Here is a 21,406-nt window from a genome sequence, read left to right as displayed (position 1 = left end):
GCCTACCCACCAGCAGAAAAACACACCATGAAAACAGGTAGCTCCCTTTGCAACGCTGAATATCTCTGTCTTCCTGATCAGGGAGGCACTGGCATCAATTAGAAGACAAAGCCATTAGACACAATTTGTTTATTCAAATTAGCAACAAGCCCGTGTCAGAACCCCGGGCTCCCCACGGCCCTGATCTCAGCCAGGGTTTGAGGCAGGATGATTGATTGAGCCTCCCTCAGCCCCTGGTGGCTCCCACAGCTCTGCCTTGCTCAAGAATCCATCTCAGCATTCCCAGGGCAGCTCCCTGTGATGGGAGCTGCTTTCAGTGGCACAGGAACATGTGGATCCTTCCCTATGGATTCACCTCACCCCACTCGGCTTTTCATCCCTCAGAGCCCAGCAGGGTTTAGGAAATCTAAGAAGAAGAAGTCTAAACCTCCTGAGAAGCTCCAGCCAGCCAGGTGGAGGTTCCCTCCAAGGCTGCCCCCTCTGATACCCATGGGTGCCTGCACTGCTCAGCCCCTAAATCCACTCTGACTGCACAGACAGGTGAACACTTACAAGCGAGCACTAAAATATCCAATTTCCAGAGGATTTGGGTAAGGACTCCAGTGCCCCTGTCCTCTCTCTGTTTATGAAAGGCTCTCACACATCACTGCACAGCAGCAGTGTCAGGCTCCCAGGGTTAATTGGCCCTCAGCATCTCCAGGGCTGCTTCTTCCTTTAATAGCCAATTAGACTTTATTAGCTGCGTTGTCATTTACATCCAGGCCTCCCAGCAGCAGTCCAGAAGCTACAAATTCTCCTCAGCAGCCCTTCAGTGGCGTGGACCTTTACATCCCGGGCTGACCTTGCTGCTGTGCCCGTGGCCTGCCCGCCCCAGGAGCTCACCTGGCCGTGGGGGTGGGAATGCCCTGCAGGGAGATCAGAGGAGGGTCTGGCCCACCAGGAGAAGTGTCCTCATGGGCTGCAGACTGCTGGAGTCCAGGATATCCCTCTGGCCTCCCTGGAGGGTTTGGAGACTGTACAGGGGGTCTGGGATCTGTCCAGGGGGTCTGGGATCTGTCCAGGGGGGTCTGGGGTCTGTCCAGGGGGGTCTGGGATCTGTCCAGGGGGGTCTGGGATCTGTACAGGGGGGTCTGGGATCTGTCCAAGGGGCTCAGTCAGACCCACACAGATCCCAGGAGGACACTGACTCTGATTCCTGTCCATGGCAGTGAACACTCACACGCAGGAAGAATCACAAATCCTAAGAATTTAAAATAAGTAGTGGATGGTTTATTATAGAATATAAATATAGAAATTAGGATTCTTAGCATATGGGGCTGAAGAGACAGGATGGAGGAATTGGGGAGTGGCCCCTGTGCTCCTTGTTCTTGCTCTCGTCCCCATCTTGTGCTGAGTTGGGTTTTAGAGATTGGTTTAGAGTAGAACTGACATGTTAGCATAGGTAGTAGGCATTGGTACAATTTTGTAAATAAAAAGTTCATTGTGGACAGTGGTTGGGTCAGGGGTACTGTACATAAGGTGTGGGGCTCTCTGAGCCGCCCAGTCCCCCGCGTGTCCTGCTCTGCTGGGGACGCCTCACAGAGCTGGGACAGAACTGAGAGATAATTGAGAATAAACAGCCCTGATAACACGAACTGCTGGACTCAACTTGTCGTCTCTGGCTCCGGTGTGAAACACCCAGGGCGAAGAGAAGCCTGAAAACCTGATTAACTCTGGGAACAGCAACCCAGGGGAAACTCCCAGGGAACAGCAACCCTGGGGGAACCCTGAGCACCTTGGGGAACAGCAACCCCAAGGAGAATCTCAGGGAATCAACAACCCTGAGAGCAGACACATTCCCAAAGCTCTGTCAGCTCCCAGCCCCTGGGCCGGCCGTGCTGGCGATCAATGGGCACGGCTGGGTAACAGCCATTGATTTTAGACGTGTAATGAAGTTGTCGAGTCTCTGATTCAGCCATTAGTGAGTGCTCATTTCATTGACCTGCAGGGCCAGGGGCCCGAGCAGCTTTGGGTTTTGCCTTTCAAAGAGCAAGCAGGACTTGCTAATGAGAGGTGAGTGCCTCCCTCCTCATCCTCTCCCTGCTCCACCTCTCCCTCCTCTGCTTTTCCCACCCCACGCTGCCATCACAACGCCAGTCACACACTCCCACATCCACAGAAGGGTTCCTAACCCCCCCTACAGCTTCTGGACCAGCTGGATTTCCATTCCATTCCATTCCATTCCATTCCATTCCATTCCATTCCATTCCATTCCATTCCATTCCATTCCATTCCATCCCATCCCATCCCACCCCATCCCATCCCACTGCATTTCATCCCACCCTATTCCATTCCATCTCCCATTAGCAGAGTCATTTAGAAATGAAGGAGATGTTTAAGGATGACATTAAAATGCAGAAATGAACGTTCAGCTGTGGAAATGGGACAGGGATACTCTGATGTGGCAAAACCCAAACAGGTTTAAGTTAATTCTGCTCCCATTAAACCAGGGGAAGACTCCAAGGTGAATTTTCCACCTCCAGGAGGTGCTCCCAGCCCTTCCCCACCCCTGATCCTGCTGGTTTCTCCCTCTGCACCTGCATCACCGCTGCCACAGTTTTCCTGTGTTTGTTGCTAACAGCCCAGGCACATTTCCACACTTCCCTTGATGGACACCGCACCAGGCTGGGGCTTGGGAGATAGAGGTGTTAATTTGAGAGCTTGCTACAGGCAATTCCTTTCATTTTCTCTGTGCCTCTGCCTCATATCTGGATTGTAAGAACAAATGTTACTGTCAAAGCAGCAGTCCATCCAATAATTCCTGCTAATAGCCTCCCAGCCCTGGGCTACTCTCAGGTTAGGAAACTTCAGAAACTGATGTTGTTTATATATTTGATAACTCCGAAGTGCTTTTCTCTCCCCTGCGCTCAGCCAGTTTCCCCTAAAATCTGTGAAAACTTTCTGTACCCACCACATCCTCTGAGGCCAATATATCAATCACCTGTTGCAAAAAACACCCAGCTGATGCTCCCCACCTCCCATTTTGCTGGGATTTGCCTTCCTGGAAACTCTCCAGCACAGGCATTACCTCCCCAAACACATCATTCCAGCAGGAAGGGCATCCTGGGCATCACCAAAAAACCAAACCAGGTTACCTGGGCGTGCTTGCACAGGTGTGGTGTGCAGACACACATTCCCTGGAATGCCATGGGATCCAGGGAGCTGAATCCAGCCCTGCCTGGGATCTGCAGGGCCCATTAGGGGCTGATGAATTGTTTTCTGCTCTCATGAATTGTTCTCTGCTCTCATGCCTGACTCTGGATCTGGTTATCGGCGCAGAAAACGGAATTTGTTTGCTGATATCAAAATGCCGCCGCTCACCTGGGGGATTAACACCGTGACAAAATCATTAGGAGCCTGAGGGAGTGCTGGAGGCCGCCTGAGTTCATGGAAAATTCATTCTTCAGCCTAATGAATGTCTTTTTCCCAAGCAGCTCCTGCAGCAACCCCCCTGTTCTCAGTTCCCCCGAGACCGAGCAGACAGACACGCACAGGCTGGGCCAGCTAAAGGGGCAAACAGCCCGTTCCAAACACAAAAATGGCACTGGGAGCAAATGCCAGCAGCGTGTCCCAGCCCCAGCTCTGCAGGGAACGTGTCCCAGAGCCGCAGGGGAGGCCGAGCTGGGAGCTGAGCCCCCCCTGCTCCCACACCTGCCCTTGGCTCCTGCATCCTGCTCCCCCCAGAGACAAAACTCTGCTCTCGTGGCTCTCCCTGGAGCTGCTGCTCCTGCCTGGTGACACGAGGAGCTGGCACTGGGTCACTGTCACTGCTGGGGAAGGGGACAGCAGCCGCCTTCCCTGTGCCACCTCTCTGCCAGACCCCCCGTGCCACACCGGGGCCTCCTGCCCCCCCAGCTGCCCTCTGGTTGTCCCCTAAGCCCTGCCACCAAGGTGACACCACCAAACATCTCCTCAGACATCCAGGCTGGGGTTTGCATTTCAATTTGGGCTCGTTTTTGTGGTTCCCATGAACTCCTGAACGAGCTCCTTGGCACGGTGACGGCGCACGCTCCCCCTCCCTGCCCACAGACACCGCGATGTATTTTTAGCCTTGATCCCTCCATTAGGGAAAAGTCACCCCCTTAAAAGAGCAGTTTTATTGCCAAGCTGTATTAGCACAATGAGGGAAAATCGCTCCTAATTTTTATAAATTATCTCATCATCTGCGACTAATTAGCAGCTGCAGAAAGAAGGGAAAAAAAAAAGAAAAAAGAAAAAAATCTCTGTTCACCCCAGAGAGATGAGCTGGGAGGTGCTCAGAGCTCAGAGATCCCTGCTGGTCAAGGATTCCACGGGAATTCTCTCCCCCTGCACAGGTGAGGAGCTGTGCAACCCCTCCTGCAGCACCACGGAATAATCAGGGTCGGAAGGGACCTCTGGAGATCATCAGCACAGTGAGGAATAGTTGTGCTGCAGCTTAGCTGGAAACTTTATTAAAATCCAATCTAATCAAGCTGCTGCGAGTCTCCATTCTCCTTACCCTTGCTCCTGGGCGCTTGTGCCTCTGTAAATGTGTCTATAAAAGTAAAATGAGCAAGCAGCCAACGGCTAAGCAGCACTTAATCAGAAGAAAATGTATACCCTGGTGGATAGCAAACTGCTATTAGGCTGGGGAGGGGGGAGACAGCAGGAAATAATAAGCTATAAATGGACAACCAAATAAATCTCCTGCTGCACCAAGTGAGAGCACATCTGGTTAGATGCCACCTCCAATGAGTTGTGAGCAAAATATTTATTTGCCGCCGAGCACCTGGCAGCGGGAGAGGGAAGGGAGCTGCTTTCCCTGCAGGAAAATCCCGCCTGGAATCATCAGGTCCTCAGAGCCAGAGAGCTCAGGGCATCACTGGCCAGGCTGGGATGCTGCCCACAGCTTGTTCTGCTCCAAAAACAAGGGGTAAAATAGAAATTCCATCTCTTCTCCAACAGCAGAGCCCCTCTGGTCCATCCCCACCACGAGCCCCAGGAGGGTCAGTCAGGAAAAGACTCCAAAGCTTTAAATACCTTTCACACCTCTGATCCCTGAGAGTGCCTTAATTTAATATAGAGCACTTCAGCATTAGGAGAAAATGAGATTTGGGACTTGGAAGGGCCCGAGGGAAAAGCTCCTTGGAGAGGGGCACCACTGCAAAGGGGATTATCACCATAATCACGAGATTAGCTGAATAATCCCAGCCCAGAAGAGAGGTTTTGTTGTCTGCAAGATGCTCAGCACCCTCCTGCTTTCCCAGAACTGCGGTGCAGCATGGGGTCAGACTGAATTTCAGGAATAATTTGGGGGAAAATCAGCCAAAGCTGTGCCTTACAGTCCATCCAAATCCATCAGGGTGACACTGCTGTGCTCATGCCAGCCCCATCTCCCAAACCCTGACAGCACAGCACATAAAAATTGACTTTTCACCCCCCACAGCCCCTCTCTGCTTCATTTTTCACTCTTTAAAGCAGCCACGGAGTTCAAGCCTCCTAAAAAAGGCAAACACCCCCCACCCCCAAGAAATCCAGCCCTTCCAAACGAAAAGACAGGCCAGGCAAAATAAACTAAAGCAAAATAAAATAAACCTCCCCTCTTAATCACCCAGCCTGGCTCTTCTAAGGAAGCTCTTGCACAGTTGAATTGCGCAAAGTAAACAAATAATTACCAGCTATTTTCTTCTATAGGTCAGAAAGCAGATTAGCAAGCTGAGACTGAAATCTAAAGCATGAGTGTGGCGTGCCCAGGCTTACAAAAAGCAGAAAAAAACCCAGCCAGAACCCTCTAGAACAACCACAGCTCCCAGCCCCTGCTGCTCTCAGTGCAACAAGAAATCCACCTGCCCAGGTGTTGATAACCTGCCTGGAAAAACACCCAAACCCAGTGCTAATATTTGACATTTCTGGATTCTCAGCTTTTTAACTGAATCCATCCCGATTTAGCACCCAGGGAATGGTTTTCTGAGAAGGGGAAGGCAGAATTTGGTGTTTCTCCTGGAAATGCTTGATCCAGAATGCCTCAAAAGCCAGGGCTGAGCTTTGCTGCCAGAGTCAGAGGGGAGAAGGAGGTGAGAGATGTAAGCAGCGATGCCTGCATTAAACCCCACTGCATTTTTCACTTTTTGCAGCTGAAAGCAAAATCCCCTCTCCTGGAGCCCAGTGTGGAAGGAAGATGCTGCCAGGGTGAGAACTTTAGGTCAAGGAGATTGTAACACTTTTTCCCCAAAGCTGCTTTAACTCACAGAAATCCATAAAAGCAGCGGGGAAGGGAGGATATTCCACACTCCAGGAGTCTCCCAGGAGTGCAGGAGCTTTTGTCCTGACCCTGCAAGCAGGGCAGGTGAGGGTGCCCTTCCCCACTGCTGTGCACAGATCATTTTGCTTTTCCCCTCCCCAAAAAAAGCTCCAGACCCACCAAGCAGAAGCAGGGACCTGTTGCAGCTCCCTGAAGGTGCTGGCTCGGGCAGAGCACACAGCCAGGGCTGCCTCCTCAAGCACGGATAATGCTGGATGGTTTCCAGATGGGGAGGGTGGGGAAGAGCAGAGAACAGAGCCAGGACATTTAAAACAAAATATATTCAGCAAATGACTGGTTTTCAGAAGGGTTTTAGTCACAGAGATGCTCTATTTTTTTTTCTTATTTTTTTTCTTTTTTTTTTTAATTTCTTCTGGCATTCTGCTGTTACTTTATTCTCTTTTTTTTTTCATTCTCACTTCACCTTTCAGTGCTAGAAACCATCCATGCTTCACGCTGAAGGTGGCTGATTTTAGCAGCAGGAGAGGAAATTCTCTGTGCCAGTGTTCTTCAAACCAAGCCACCAAATGTTTTCGAGGTTAATTGATTCTCCAAGCATGAGGACACATCTTCCAAAAAGCCTGTTCAGTGGCATGAACTGCTACTCTAAAACCCTCCGTGCTGCCAGCTAATGCCTGAAAATGCTTCTCATTTCCTCACAATGAAATCTGACAGCCCCAGGACAACAAACAGCCACGGATCCCTCGCAGTTTGTCATTCAAGAAGGGCAGGAGCCAGGAAACCGTGAAATCCCAGAATGGGCTGGGTTGGAAAGGAACTTAAAATCTTCTCATCCCACCCCTGCCATGGGCAGGGATGTCTCCCACTATCCCAGGGTGCTCCAACCTGGCCTGGGACACCTCCAAGGGCAGCCACAGATTCTCTGGGAATTCTGCGAGAGAAGGAGAAGCAAAGGCAGCAGAGATTCCCCATTTTCAGCTCATTCTGGAAATATCCCACCCTGTGCAGCAGCAGAGCCTCCAACGAGCCCAGGGTCACCTGAGGTGTGGGCACCTTCACTCACACCACGTGTCTTGCTTCATTTTTCAGAAATGAAAATGAAATGAAAATCAGTCCATCCCCCTCTGGCTCACCAGCAAAAAGCCACATCAGTCCAGGAGTCCTTTATACCTTTTATTTCAGGGAAATCTGCGTCTGTGTCTGACTCAGGACGAGCTGCAGGCTCCTTGAATCCCTCCTCGTGTCCCTGACTTTTCCCACTCTTTCTGCTCTCCGTGTGGAGAGCTCTGCCAGCAGAGCTTGCAGGGCTGGAGGGGCTGAGGGCAGAAATAGAAAACAGCAGCCTGGAGATGGGGACTGGAGGGAGCTCAAAGCCTTTTCCTGCCCAACAACAACCCGAGCTGCCTGCAAATAAAACTCTGGAGCTCATCAAGCATCTCTGACCACTGAGGGTGCTTAATAAAGATTACTTTTCTCCAGCTCCACTTGCCTGAGGCATCATTTGCTCCTAATGAGATGCTCCATGGGATTTAAACGCAGGAGGGAAGAGCTGGGTTTCAACCAGAGCTGAGCAAAATGAGATTTCTGCTCCAAAATGGGAGCTGGGCAGCTCAGAACCATCTCCCACCACGCTGATGCTCCTCAGTTGTGCCAAGCTGGGCAACCACAGTGCCAGAGCTGTCCCATGGCAAAGATTGGTCATGCTGGGGACTTGGAGATTTGGGCAAAGCCACTGCAGCCTCACCTGGCCCTAAAAAACCCAGAGGGGCTCCTGAGGCCTCTGGGGTGGGTATTACATTGCATTTGCACAAGCACTGTGAGGTATTTCCTTGCCAACTTCACTGTTTTTTGCTTTATCTTCCGTGATCATTGAGATATTGGGATTTCTGAGCATGTTGGAATGATGAAAGTTCTTCTTGCCACTGTAGCAGGGCCCCCAGTGAGCCAAGACTGCCAAAAACCCCTCTGTGTGATGTTCTGGTGGATATTCTGTCCACTGAAATGGGTGGAGATACAGAAGGATAATAAATAGTAAAGGTTTGTAACTGCCAAGCAGTGCAAGAGATGTGGAAATAAAAGTCCTGAAGTGCCAAAGGCAAAGAGCAGAATGGACTTGCTGCTGGAAAAATGGGAATATGGACGAGTAGGGGGCAGCTGAGCACAGAAAGCTCCGTGCAGGGGGAAGGAAGGGCTGAGGTCAGGGCAGCCCTGCCCTGGTGCAGCTCCTGAGAATCGGATCTGGAACGAGTGGAGGGTGTCAGGTGCTGAAAACCACAAGGAGCACACACAGATTGATCCCAGAGCACCCATCCTGCCAGGTCCTGGGGGCTCCAGAGGAGAGGCTGCAGCCTGGGGTGGACGAGGGGATCCTCAGACCAAGCCAGGCTGACTCCACACCACCATCCCAGCCCTCACTGGCCCCTGGGCTTGGCAGGGACAGCACAGAAGTTTTAAGCTGGTGTGGGATGAGCCTTGGGCTGGAGCTCAGGCTGGGCTGCACCTCTGCAACAGGAAAGGTGGAATAACAAGAGGGAACAGCCCAGAGGAGGCTGCACTGGGGATTCAGCAATCCCTCCAGCAAGAGTGGGGACACAGAGCCCCTTCCTCGCCTTCTTCCAGCTCTGAATTCCCCCCTGAACACAACTGCAGCTGCTTGAGATGCAAGAACTTCCAGCATTTATAGAGACCAGGTTACTGGACAAGGCCAGGAAAGGAGATAAAACCCCAGCCTGGGCTCAGCTCTGCCTGTAGCCAGCTTTATCAGCCCCTCTGGCAACAACCAGGCTACCAAAAATGGGATATTTACAGAGGACTGACTCCACTGAACATAATCCAGGTGGGTTAGCCACAGCCTGGTTACCCCAAGGCTGGAATTTGATCCTGGGTTCCTGCATCTCACCTGAGCCTCCCAACCCACTCAAAATTTGATCTCTCTCTCAAAACTGACTGTAAAAAAGAATGAAAATCCACAAATCCTCCAAGTAAAGCACACGAGATGTTCTGAAACCTCAGGGCTGCACAACTAAGAGGAAAATCAAGCCTCACCCCTCCCTGTGCTTTTGTCCCCTGTACCAGAAGCTCCCCCTGGGCCAGGAATTGTCACCTCCAGGCCCAGAGCTCCAGCAGCCAAGAGCAGAATCCCCAGAGTGCTGAGAGAAACCAGGTCCTTCCCTCCACAGGCAATTCTGGAAGCATCTGGAGCAGCTCTGCTTTACAGAGAGATGGGTCAGGAGCACATGAGAGGTGACAGGTGACATCTGCATGAAGTCAGGTGGCCAGGTAAAGCTGGCCCAAAGCACTGGCTGCTCTTCTGTGACAGCTCTGCCCCTGCAGCAGCAGCTAATCAGTGCTCATTAATAATTAGTACACTCTCTCTCTTTGGGTCAAACTGCAGCACTCTGAGGTTTCCCAGCATTTTCACTCCTCCCTAAATGCAGCAAGAGGCTGCTACCCTGCATCCCTCCTTGCCAGGGGCTGCAGGGGAGCTCTGAGTGCTTCCATTTAGCCCACAGAGGATGCAGCACTGCATCCTGCTCCAAAAATGCTCCCCAGGGACACGAGGGACCCAGAGGTGACCCCACCCCGATTCTGCCAGCAGGACAAGCTCCATCGAAGATCGACCCACTTGTAAAGCAGGGAAGGAGATCCTTGTGGAAGCACAAAGCACTGCTGGGCAGATTCTTGCTCCTGGTGCTCCGTTCTAAGGGATGATGGCACAGCTGGTCCTTCCCCTCCCTCACATCCTGGCACCTCCACAGGCTGAGCTTTCCCTTCAGGAATGCTCGCAGCAGATTAAAACCCGGTTTATTAAATAAAGCAGTGCTCTAACAAGGGTAATCCACTGATAATTTCACTCATTTAAACCCTACTTTATCTCAACCAAGTAGAATTATTTCCATTTAACAATCTTAATTCTTTTAGCACTTTCCAGCTCCCAAATTGGCTTCGACGGCAGCATTGACATTCAGCCATCCCTTTCACATGAAGCTCCATTCAGTGTTTGTTTTTTGGGGTTTTTTTTCAGCTTTGATCTCACCACAGTGAGGTCTCTGCGAGGGAGAGGAGCAGGAAGAGGAGCACAAAGCTGGGAGCAAGGCAAGGACAGGACCCAGCACTCCCCCTGCTTTGTCAGCAGCTCGCTGACGCTTCTGGGATTGGGATTTTTCCAAGTTCCTAACACCTGGATGTGGAGAGTGGGAGCTGCTGAATCCCAGCCAGGGCAATTCGGGATTTGAGCCTCTCAGGGGCCGTGTTCCTCTGACACGGAGCCAGCAGCAATTAGCTGCAGAGGGGCACTCGAGATAAACGCCCTGCTAGGTCAAAGCTCCTCTCCTGGGAAGGTTGCCCAGCAGCCCTGCAGTGCCTAAAGCTCGGCACGAGGGCTTGAACACCTCGCTGAGCTCAGCTCTGGGCATGTGGCAGCCTGGAGAGCTCCTGAGCTTGCACCCACCCATCCACAGAGCAAGGACGAAGAGTAACGGAGCAGGAGGGATAAACCCTGAGCAGGAGGATTGGAGCACAAAGAAACCCTTCCCTGCACTCCCAGGGTGGGGAGCTCAGCTCTGCTCTGGCAGGCTGGAGCTCGAGTGGCTTTTTGTCCTCCCTCTCCCATCTGCCATCCTCTCCCTGCCCTTCCCAGAAAGTTTCCAACATCCAAAAGTTCCTCCAACAGCTCCCAGGTGACAAATTCAGCTTTATCTCAACTCAGCTTGAGGAAATTTGGCACCTACCTAAAATCTGCAAGGCTCTCCTCCCCCTCACTGCCTGGGAAGGACCTTCAAGCCACATGGTGGCCACTGCAGACCTGCATTTCCCTAAAAACAGGGAGCATGTCCTTCAGCCTGGCACCCAGAGGTGCCCCATCCTCAGGAGTCATTCCCAGCACTGCTCCTGCCTCTGTGGAGGATCTGCCTCCCCTCTGTGCTTATCCAGATTTTCTAACTCCACCCAGCTCCTGCCCACATCCCCAAAATTCTCCTGCTCACTCCAGCTGATTCCTTACTCACACGTTAATTGGGAGGAAGGGATTTGGAGCTCCAGGTGCCACCGAGGCTGGCACCAAGCTCTGGGTGCCAACAGCTGCCAGGCAGGGTGGTGGCTCTCACCCCAGCACGGCTCTGAGGAGGAGATTAAACCCAGCCCTGCAGAGCAGTGAAATCCATCCCTGCTGGCTGCCCACACGGATGGGGCTGGGCAGCAGGAATCTGTAATGCAGCCTCCTGCACAATCCCATCTCACGCCACACTGGAGCTCTCTGCAGAAATTCCAGCTTTGCTGAGTTTGGCTCCGGGTTGGAATTCATTTTGGCAGCTGTTTAGGCAGGCAACCAAGGATCTTTCATTCATGTAATTGACTTTTATTCATATAGATATGTGAAAAAATAATGAAAGAAATTGCAGAGTAGATCTCGCTATCAGTAGCTTCCTCTGTGTGAAGCAAAAAGATCTGTATTAGAAGTGGCTCAGCAGCTAAATACACAAAGTGCTGCCCAGGGGCAGGAACAGTATTTAGATATAAAACAAGTTACATGACTCTCAGATCCTGATCCTCGGCTCCGGGAGAATGTTTAATATTCAGGAACAAATGTAGAAAACCAGACCTTTGATACCAAATTCTGCACATGCACCTCTCCACGCCTGTCCTCAGTCACCCTGCCACAGCTCAGGACTGTGCCTGGAAGAGATAAATGTCACCTTTCCACTGACCAACCCCTCTCTCCCTGGCTCCTCTCCTTAAAATTCCCTTTTCCTGTTGAATTAGCACCTGCTTCCACGCCAGTCACCTTCCAAATCCACAAAGCCACACAGGCCAGGGCAGCAGCTGCTGCTGTGCCCAGGGGCACCACAGCTTCCCCCATGCTGGTGGCTAAATGGCTTTCAATAAACAAGAGAGTGAAGAAATAGAACGTTGATTTGCTGCTTAAGTAACGTGGCTCTTTTCCATAACTACCAGCCGCTTTCCCCATCCAGCTGCTCTGCACAGAGAGATCTATATCTATATAATATGGATGTGGATATATAATGAATCAAAACAAAGCTTAAAGGCCTCCTGGGGTGGATAATATAACCTGCCTCTCGGACATTAATGAATAGGAACAGATCAGGAAAAATAACTCTGCCACAGAGGTGCAAAAGGTGGAAAGAGATGATCTGTCTGGCTGACTCCCCGTCCCTCCTCACTCTGTGCCCTGTGGCACTGATGTAAAATATAAATCTGCTTATTATTTATTATTCATATTATTATAGTGCTGGATTCCTCTGCTGGAGACGAGGAGCTCATTATGTTTTATGTGGCAAAGCTGCAGCCCGGGAGAGAGGCAGAGCCCTCCCACGCCAGGCAAGGGGCATGATCTGCCTGATGCCTGGACACCTTCCCCTTGCAGGGCAGCTCACTCTGCTCTGCACCAAATCCCTCTTGTATTTCCATGGAGTTTGTCTACTCTGCACCAATCCTCTCTTTTTTCCCACAGAATTTCCCTACTCTGCGCCAATCCTCTCTTTTTTTCCCATGGAGTTTGCAAACTCTGCACCAATCCCCTCTTTTTTCCCATAATTTCCCTACTCTGCACCAATCCTCTTTTTTCCATGGAATTTCCCTACTCTGCACCAATTCTCTTTATTCCCATGGAATTTCCCTACTCTCCACCAATCCTCTTTTTTTTTCCCCATAGAATTTCCCTACTCTGCACCAAATTCTCTCTTTTTTTTCCCACAGAATTTCCCTACTCTGCACCAATCCTCTCTTTTTTTCCCATAGACTTTGCAAACTCTGCACCAACCCCCTCTTTCTTCCTGTGGAGTTTCCAAACTCTGCCCCAAATCCCATCTTTTTTCCCATAGTTTCCCTACTCTGCACCAATCCTCTTTATTCCCATAGAATTTCCCTACTCTCCACCAATCCTCTTTTTTCCATGGAGTTTCCAAACTCTGCCCAAACCCCTCTTTTTTTTCCCCATGGAGTTCCCCTGCAGGATGAGGCTCATTTGATTTTTAAGCCGAACCCCTCCAACCTCGACCGCGCAAAATCTGTGTAAAAACCCTCGGCGGTGCAGGCAGCCATCAATCCTCCCCTTTTTGGTACCCAGGCCTGTTGATCTGCCAGAAAGGCTTCTCCCACTGCTGAAAACCAAATCCAAGCAGGGGTGCAGGGTCTGTGCATCCCTCGGGGTTCCTGCATCCCTCGGGATTCCCATGCCCCGCTGGTCGCGGTTCCCGCTCGGAAGCGCTCGCGCTCCTCCCGCAGTTTTCCCTCACACTTCCACGGTGCTGAGGAGCCTCCAGCCTCTGCAGGCTGCCAGGGTGCTGAGCACAGCCCCAGGAAAAGCTGGAGCTGCAGGTTTGAGTGGGAATAGCGTGGAAATCTCCTGCCTGCACGCCCAGAGCGCCCCGCGCCCACCGCCGGCCTCAGCTGAGCCGCAACACCCTGCCCAGCTTTCAGAAAAACACCTTTCACCAGATCATCCCAGAGAAAAGCAGGGTGCATGAGTGACTGCACCAGCCACCAGCCCCTCTTTGAACAGTTTCAGTTGCCTTTTTGTGAAAAAATCCATCTCATTTTACCCTTGAGCAGCCTCCGTGGATGAGTCGCCTTAACGAGACCGCTCAGGACAGGGAGGGTAAAGGGGATGGGGCAGGGGCTGCCAGTGCTGGACCACAGGAATGGAACACCCGGGGAGAACTGCAGAGAATCCAAGGATAACATCAGCCCAGACAAGCTGTGGCTGCCCCTGGATGCTGTAAGAGTCCAAGACCAGGCTTGGAGCAACCAGATCCAGTGGAAGATGTCCCTGTCCCTGTCAGGGGGTTGGAACTTGTTAATCTCTAAAATCCTTCCAACCCAAACCATTTGTGATTCACTCTAAATGAGGCTTTGCTGAAGGGCCTGGCATCTGTGCAGGTGATTTTTTTAAAAAGAAACTATTTATGCACGTAACTCAAAACCCATAAATAAGACATCACTCTCCAAGAAGAATAATCAGAACAAAATTAAAAGAGCACATAGCAGATGAATATTGTATTTTTCTGTACCTCTCCCCAGAAGCAAATGATGAATAGCTACAAACCTACTTCGCTTTAATGAACTTAACTGGCTCCTTTTAATACTGGAGGGAAATATTAATATTGCATCCCAATAACTACACCTCCCACCCCATCAGCGCCATCCACAAAGGGCTTGGGGAAGGCAGAGCTACACCAGGAGAGGAGTTTGTGCTCTGTGTGTGTGAGATGTTTCCAGCAGGAGGGAGAAGAGGAGCTCCCAGCTGTGTGAGCCAGCTGCAAACAGGAGGTGGGGAGCTGGGGATGGCACAAAATCTGCCACAGAGCCACCCTGCCTGCAGTGAGAGGCACAGATGGGCTTCTCCCCCCATCCTGACACCTGCGAGGGAGAATTCGGTACCTGCTGACATCAGCGTCCTCCTTCCCTGGCTGCATCTTCACCATCAGAGCCACCAGCACCCTTTAAAATGCTAATTCTGCCTTGTGGGATCTTCCCTGCAGTGCCTGCAGGAGGATCCTGCGTGTCCTGAGGGAGCTGAACTAAGCTATCCACATTTCCATGGCTGGTTTCCTTCATTTTTACCTCACCAGTCTTTAGTGCTCGTTTTTCCCTTGCTTCAGCCCTCCAGCTCAGACCTATGGACAAATTTCACCCACCAGGGCAGCTCTGGGGCCTTCACTCACTGAAGAAGTGGCTGAGTGTACCCCAAACCCCTCAGGAGGGTGATTCACGGGGATTCAGGGCCCTACAAACGATGCTCTGCCACCCACGGGTGACAGAGGGACGAATAAAGGGCACCACACAACCACAGAGATGCAGGAAAAGCCCCACTCTGCCCCTTCCCACCTCCTCCAGCACTCAAAGCTGAACGCCAGGGGCTCCCCACAGCTCCGGGGGATCCCCAAGAGCATTTTCTTGACGTGAAAAGCTGAGAGAATTTGGATTGTTCAGCCTGGAGAAGAGAGGATTTGGGGTGACCTCAACTGCAGCCCTCCAGTGCCTGAAGGAGCTGCAGGAAAGATGGAGAGGGACTTCTTACAAGGGCTAGGAGTGACAGGATGAGGGGGAATGGACTAAAACTCAAAAAGAGTGGGTCTAGATTGGATATTAGGAAAGAATTGTTCCCTGTGAAGGTGATGAGGCCCCAGCACAGGATGCCCAGAGCAGCTGTGGCTGCCCCTGGATCCCTGGAAGTGCCCAAGGCCAGGTTGGACAGGGCTTGGAGCAGCCTGGGACAGTGGGAGGTGTGGGGAGTGGAACTGGATCTTCAAACCAACCTAAACCATTCCATGATTCTGTGATTCCACCACCAGAGCAGATTCCCAGCCCTTCAGGCACTCCAGAATTTTGGAACCATGCCTAGAAACAAGGACAAAGTACCCAGAGTGACACTTCCATCATCAGCGTGGGGCTCATGAGGACCTGAACCACAAACTGCTGCTCTGGGGGATGAAACCACAAAGCACAGAAAGGACAGCTGAGCCAGAGGGGGATGCACTGGGTATGGGGCAGGAAAACGTCGAGTTTCACCCCAAAAAACATCCTGAAATGCTGGAACTACTGTGTAAAGTTTGCAGAGCTGGGAGAAAGAGGCAGGGAAGGGATTTTCATGGGCAGAGGCAATCCTGAAAGGCTACAGGAGGCCTTGCAAGGGGTTTGTCAGCAGATCCTGCGTCAGGGCTCCTGATCCTGCTCCTGGTGAGGGCAATTCCACGGATAAACCACAATTTTGGCCGGGGTATGAATTTTAAACGAGCTTCTTTAGCACACCCAATGAATCAAATCAGAGAATGCCAATTTAGGGCTCTGCTCGGTGAGGCTGAGTAAATAACCCAGTAAATAACTCAGGCAAATTTCCTGACACTTCCTTGAGCATGAGTGAACAGGCGAAAAACAAACCCAGAACTGCTCCCACACACGCTGAGTGCTGCAGGAAGGCAGGGCCAGGGGAGATGCGACCCTGGAGGGCAGCAGGGAGCTGATGGCTTTTGGTTTTTGGGGTGCCTGGATGCAACACAACCTCTGCAAGAGGTCCCAGGATATTTTGGGAGGCCCTGCACTGGTTCTTCCAAGGGCTCCAGGCTGCCTGCAGGCAATTCCTTCACTCCCATCCCTGCCTGCTCCTTCCCTCCCTGATCACACCCAGCTTTTTGAGGTCCACAGAGATCATAATTCACCCAGACAGAGCAGGGAACTGAGTGACAAAAGGCACTCTCAGCAAAACATCACCACTTCGGATAAAGCTTTAAAACCTGGATTCCCCCACCACAGTCCCCAGAAATAATAGGAACGAGGAGATTTTCTGCATCAGAAAGGAAGGAACAATTTAAGGCTGAAAGAACAGGTCTGCACTGATGACTTTTCCCCCTCTGTGTGTCAAGGAGAGAAATAGAGCGTTCAGGAGCCTCCAGGCTGCTCCTCTGCAGCCAAAGGCACGGGGAAGGTCACCCTGTAGCCCACATTGTGCTCGATTTCTTGCACAGACGATGCCTCTCGAGCTCACTGCAATGCAACACTGGCCGTGGGTCCTGTCCAGGCCAGCAGAAATTCACGGTGTGCTCAGAGATGAAGCAATCTGCTGCCTCTCCACTCCACTGAGGGCTGCCAGGGCCAAGATCCACCCAAAAAAACCCCAAAAAGCAGCAGCAGGGAAGCTCAGGGCTCGGTTCACAAGCCAAGTGTCCCTGACTCAGCAGCACCGTGTTTCCTCCTGCCTGGAAGCCAAGAGCTGAGGGGAATAATCTCTTTTTTCCTGGTGAAGAGCCCACCCTGACACTGCCCAGCTCACCTCCCATTGCTGATCACATCCCTGTGCATCCCAGCAGCCCCTCATCAGATGGTTTTCAGGATTGTTTTAAACGTTTGCTCGCATTTCCTTTGAATATTTAAATGTTCTTGCTGGTCTGTTTTTCCTTTCTTATGCAGAGTATTGATTTATGTTGCTAGATACCATATCTCCCTGCCTTGCCAAAAGCATGCATTTGGGAATGATTTCAGGGCTGCTGGTAATATTTTTCCCCCTCTTTTTATTCTGCACTTTATTTTTATTAACTTTTTTGTTGGAGGCGCCGTAAAAATGAAACTGTGGCTTGAAGGAACAACGCTCATCAAACCCCCCAAACCAAACCAAGCTGGGAGGCAGCTGCTGTTCCCACCTGGAAACTGCAGCTCAGATTTAAGTTCCCAGTCCTGGAGAGCTGAAAATCACCGTGCCAGGACTCAAACACCTTCACCTTTCACTCTGGGGAGGGGGGAAAAAAATAGAAATCCCCAGCTCTGTGCTCTCAGGGGAGCTCCCCTATTTTTCCACACTCCCAAAAAACCCCACAGAACTCCCCAGAAAGACGAGACACGAAGCAAAACGAAGGATTTTCACCTCCAGCATCCTGGTAATTCCCCTTCCATCCCCATCCCTGCCTGCTGGCTGGAGTGGAGGATGTGCCCATCAAGGTGAAATGCAGGCAGCAGAGCCGGGAGCGTGCAGGGAGCGCTCCACATGAATCAGGGATTCCAGGGACATAAAACACCCCGCCACCCTTCCCAGGCTCCTGCCAGCTCACACCCTCCCTCCACATATTTCTTGAGCTGCCTCATGCTCCACTAGCAGAGGGGAGAGGTAATTTTACTTCAAGTGTGTCACCTGTGGAAGTTGCAAATGGGGACAGGAATGGATGAGCTGCTTATCTGCAACAAATAGTTAATAAAGGGAGCAGGGGAAGCAGCTTCCTCTCCAAACAACACAGCAAAGTGTCAGTTCTGGGAGGTGATTCCATTACCAGGATTCTGGATGTGTTTCTGCTCCCTAATCCCCACGGGCAGCCAGGGAAAAGGATGGTGCCTCTCCCTGAAGGCTTTTTCACACAGCCCAAAGGAGTTCCTGAATTCCTGGGGCTTCCCTGCAAAGGGGATTTTGGGGTTCTCACAGCTCTTGGGGCACCCTTGCACTGGGGGCAGGATGGGCTCGGGCACCCCTTGCTCATCGATGGAGGGCAAATATATTTGTGACAGAGAAATAATTCATTTTATCTGGAGTTTAGGAGAGGCTGGGACATGCAGGGGGTGAGTTTAGTTCCCTCTTTGAATTCACACAGGAAGAGCAACATCAGCACCATGAAATCCAACACAAATATGGAAATTCACCATAAACTGCATTTCATTCAAAAGAGGAATGTACAACCCTCCCAAAATGCAGGGAGGAGCTTCAGCAAGTGTGCCAGCTCACCATGAACTGCATTTCATTCACAAACTAGAGAGAACAGTCCCAAAATGCAGGGAGGAGCTCAGTGTGTCCACTCACCATAAACTGCAGTTCATTGATAAAAGGAATTAGAGGATATTCCCAAAATGCACGGAGGAATTTCAGCAACTGTGTCAACTCACCACAAACTAATTTAATTTACAAGAGGAAGGAGAGAACATTCCCCAAATGCAGGGAGGAGTTCAATGTGTAAACTCACCATAAACTCCATTTCATTGATAAAAGGAAGTACAGAACAGTCCCAAAATGCAGGGAGGAGCTCAGCAACTGTGTCAACTCACCACAAACTAATTTAATTTACATGAGGAAGGAGAACATTCCCAAAATGCAGGGAGGAGCTTCAGCAAGTGTGCCAGCTCACCATGAACTGCATTTCATTCACAAACAAGAGAGAACAGTCCCAAAATGCAGGGAGGAGCTCAGTGTGTCCACTCACCATAAACTGCAGTTCATTGATAAAAGGAATTAGAGGATACTCCCAAAATGCACGGAGGAATTTCAGAAGTGTGTCAACTCACCACAAACTAATTTAATTTACAAGAGGAAGGAGAGAACATTCCCAAAATGCAAGGAGGAGTTCAGTGTGTAAACTCACCATAAACTCCATTTCATTGATAAAAGGAAGTAGAGAACATTCCCAAAATGCAGGGAGGAGCTTCAGCAAGTGTGCCAGCTCACCATGAACTGCATTTCATTGATAAAAGAAAGGAGAGAACATTCCCCAAATGCAAGGAGGAGTTCAATGTGTAAACTCACCATAAACTGCACTTCATTTACAAGAGGAATGTACAAGAGGAAAGAGAACATTCCCAAAATATGGGGAGGAGCTTCAGCAAGTGCCAGCTCACCATGAACTGGATTTCACCCACAAACTCGAGCCAGAACATTCCCAAAATGCGGGGAGGGGAGCTCCACTCACCAGGAGCTGCTCTTCTCTCCCAAGAGGACGGAGAGAACCTTTGACTTTGACCTGACCAGGGACACCCCGGCAGGGCAGGGAGGATTTCCCCCTCCAGGAATCCCCTCCGGAGCTGGAAGAACCCGGACCCCAGCCAGGTGAGCACTCACCAATCCTCAGGGAATGGGGGCTGGCCCAGATCCTCATCAGCCACAGCAGAAGGAGCACCAGAGGCGCCAAGACACGGAGCATCTTCCATAAATCCTCATGGAGCCCTGCGGTGGTCTGGGCATGACATAACTCTGCAGGGAGACACAAAACACGGCCGTGAGCGCCTCTGCTCTGCCCCAGCAGCACCCTCAGCTCGCCCAGCACCGGAGACAAAGGCTCTATTTACCCGGGGAGGAGGAAGCTATTTACGGACTATGAATTATTCAGGGATTGGAATCAAACTGGGCAGAGAGATCCTTGGGAAAAAAAAAAAAAAAGGAATAAAATAAATTAAAAGGGAAGGAACGGCGAGGAAAAGTCCAAATATTTCATTTTGGCATTTTCAGAGTTTCAACAAAAAACAAGTGGAAATCAATATTGAGTCACATCTCTGACTTCCATTCTCACCCACCCCACCCCCCTTTCTCTTTCCACTCAGAGCAGCCTGCGACTCATTATATAATACTGACTTCTGATTTTAGGATGGGAAAAAAACATTCTCGCAGCAAAACATCATTTGAGGGAAGGGTTTAGGAGGCAGAAGTCACTCGAGCCTCACCAAACTAGGAACCAATTCCTCAACACAATTCCAGTCACCTCCTTCCCTCCCTTTCAAGAAGAGGATTCAGCACAAGACCAAGAGCATCTCTGTCCTCACATGAGGTCTCACCACCCAACCACACAGAGGCCCAAATTCCAAAGTCAAAACAGCACCAAAATGAAGGGCAGGGGATGGAAAATCCACAAACTCATCATCAGCACGGATACTGGCACTGGCTGCCCCACAGCAGGCTCCTGCAGCACAGCTAATCAAATTTGTAACAAATACCATTTTAAACAGCTTCATAAAGGGCAGATTTTACTTCATAGAGGAAAAAAAAATCCCAAAAAAAGGTTGTCTCTGGAGTTGATAAAATTATCTCCACAGGCAGCAATGTCCTTAAATGCTGACTTTGAGTGTTTCATCTGTTACCTTATCTCTCCCTTCTCCAGCTTGCTGGCAAACATTCTCAGCCTCTTCCATTTGTCTCCTTCTTGGGCCAAACACTGAAGTCCTGACACAGGCAAAGTCTTTAATCTGCCTTTGAAGTTACCAGGAGTTTTGTCTGAGCAAGGCACAGCCTTTTACTTGCAATTTTCCAATTAATCTATTTTTAGATTACATTTAAGACTTCCTCCAGCTTATCTCAGCACTCTCCACAGGGACCATCCCCTTTCACAGAGGGGAAATGCAAAGACAGGGCCACAGAAATAAAAAAAATCCAGGGACATCTGCAGTCCCTGGGGTTTGAGCCATTCCTGGATCACGCTTCCCTTGGGAAGCTCCCACCTCCAGCTCTCCCTCCTGTCCCCCAAATCCCAGAAAATTGAGGGGATCCCATGCTCAGCTGCCAGTCTGGGAAGAGCATCCCGATTTCAGTGCTCTCAACCCGTTTTGGAAAGCCAGAAACTCCCCAAAAACCACCTGGAAAATCGTGAGCCGCCCCTGTGAAGAGCAAACAGCAATTTTCTCCATTTTTTCTCCTTTTCTCCCTGTTTTCAGTGGGAATTCCAGAGTGATTCCTGGGGAAGAGAAGCCCTAAAAGGTGAAGCACGTGGGAAATCTGTTTCTTAGAAGCGCTGGCAGCAGCACAGCCAGATTGGGGAACAATGGATCATTTGAGCATTTTTAGGCAGCTATTTCCAAACTTTCCAGGGTACTGACAAAGCAGCAGGATGCCCTCAGCACCTGCCCAGTCCCCTCTTGCTGCCTCCTCCCGAAATTCAGGCACAAAAAAGG

The 21,406-nt window shown here is 50.7% G+C and overlaps 1 protein-coding gene across 2 annotated transcripts in view; it reads right to left on the bottom strand.

Annotated features, from left to right (window-relative positions):
- GRIK4 (glutamate ionotropic receptor kainate type subunit 4) overlaps positions 1-20,304 on the bottom strand; it is a 121,632-nt gene extending 101,328 nt beyond the window's left edge. The window contains exon 1 of one of the 2 annotated variants that reach the window (XM_063417989.1): positions 19,587-20,304. In XM_063417989.1, coding sequence (XP_063274059.1) covers positions 19,587-19,668 — 82 coding nt within the window. In that variant the 5' untranslated portion in view covers positions 19,669-20,304. The remainder of the gene's footprint in view (positions 1-19,586) is intronic. The other variant, XM_063417990.1, reaches the window with a different exon arrangement.
- Positions 20,305-21,406: the final 1,102 nt, after the last annotated feature.

The sequence above is a fragment of the Prinia subflava genome, chromosome 22 (assembly GCF_021018805.1).
Source record: "Prinia subflava isolate CZ2003 ecotype Zambia chromosome 22, Cam_Psub_1.2, whole genome shotgun sequence".
Classification (NCBI taxonomy): Eukaryota; Metazoa; Chordata; class Aves; order Passeriformes; family Cisticolidae; genus Prinia; species Prinia subflava.
Note: the sequence above shows the minus strand (reverse complement) of the source record. Positions and strands in the feature narration are given on the sequence as shown.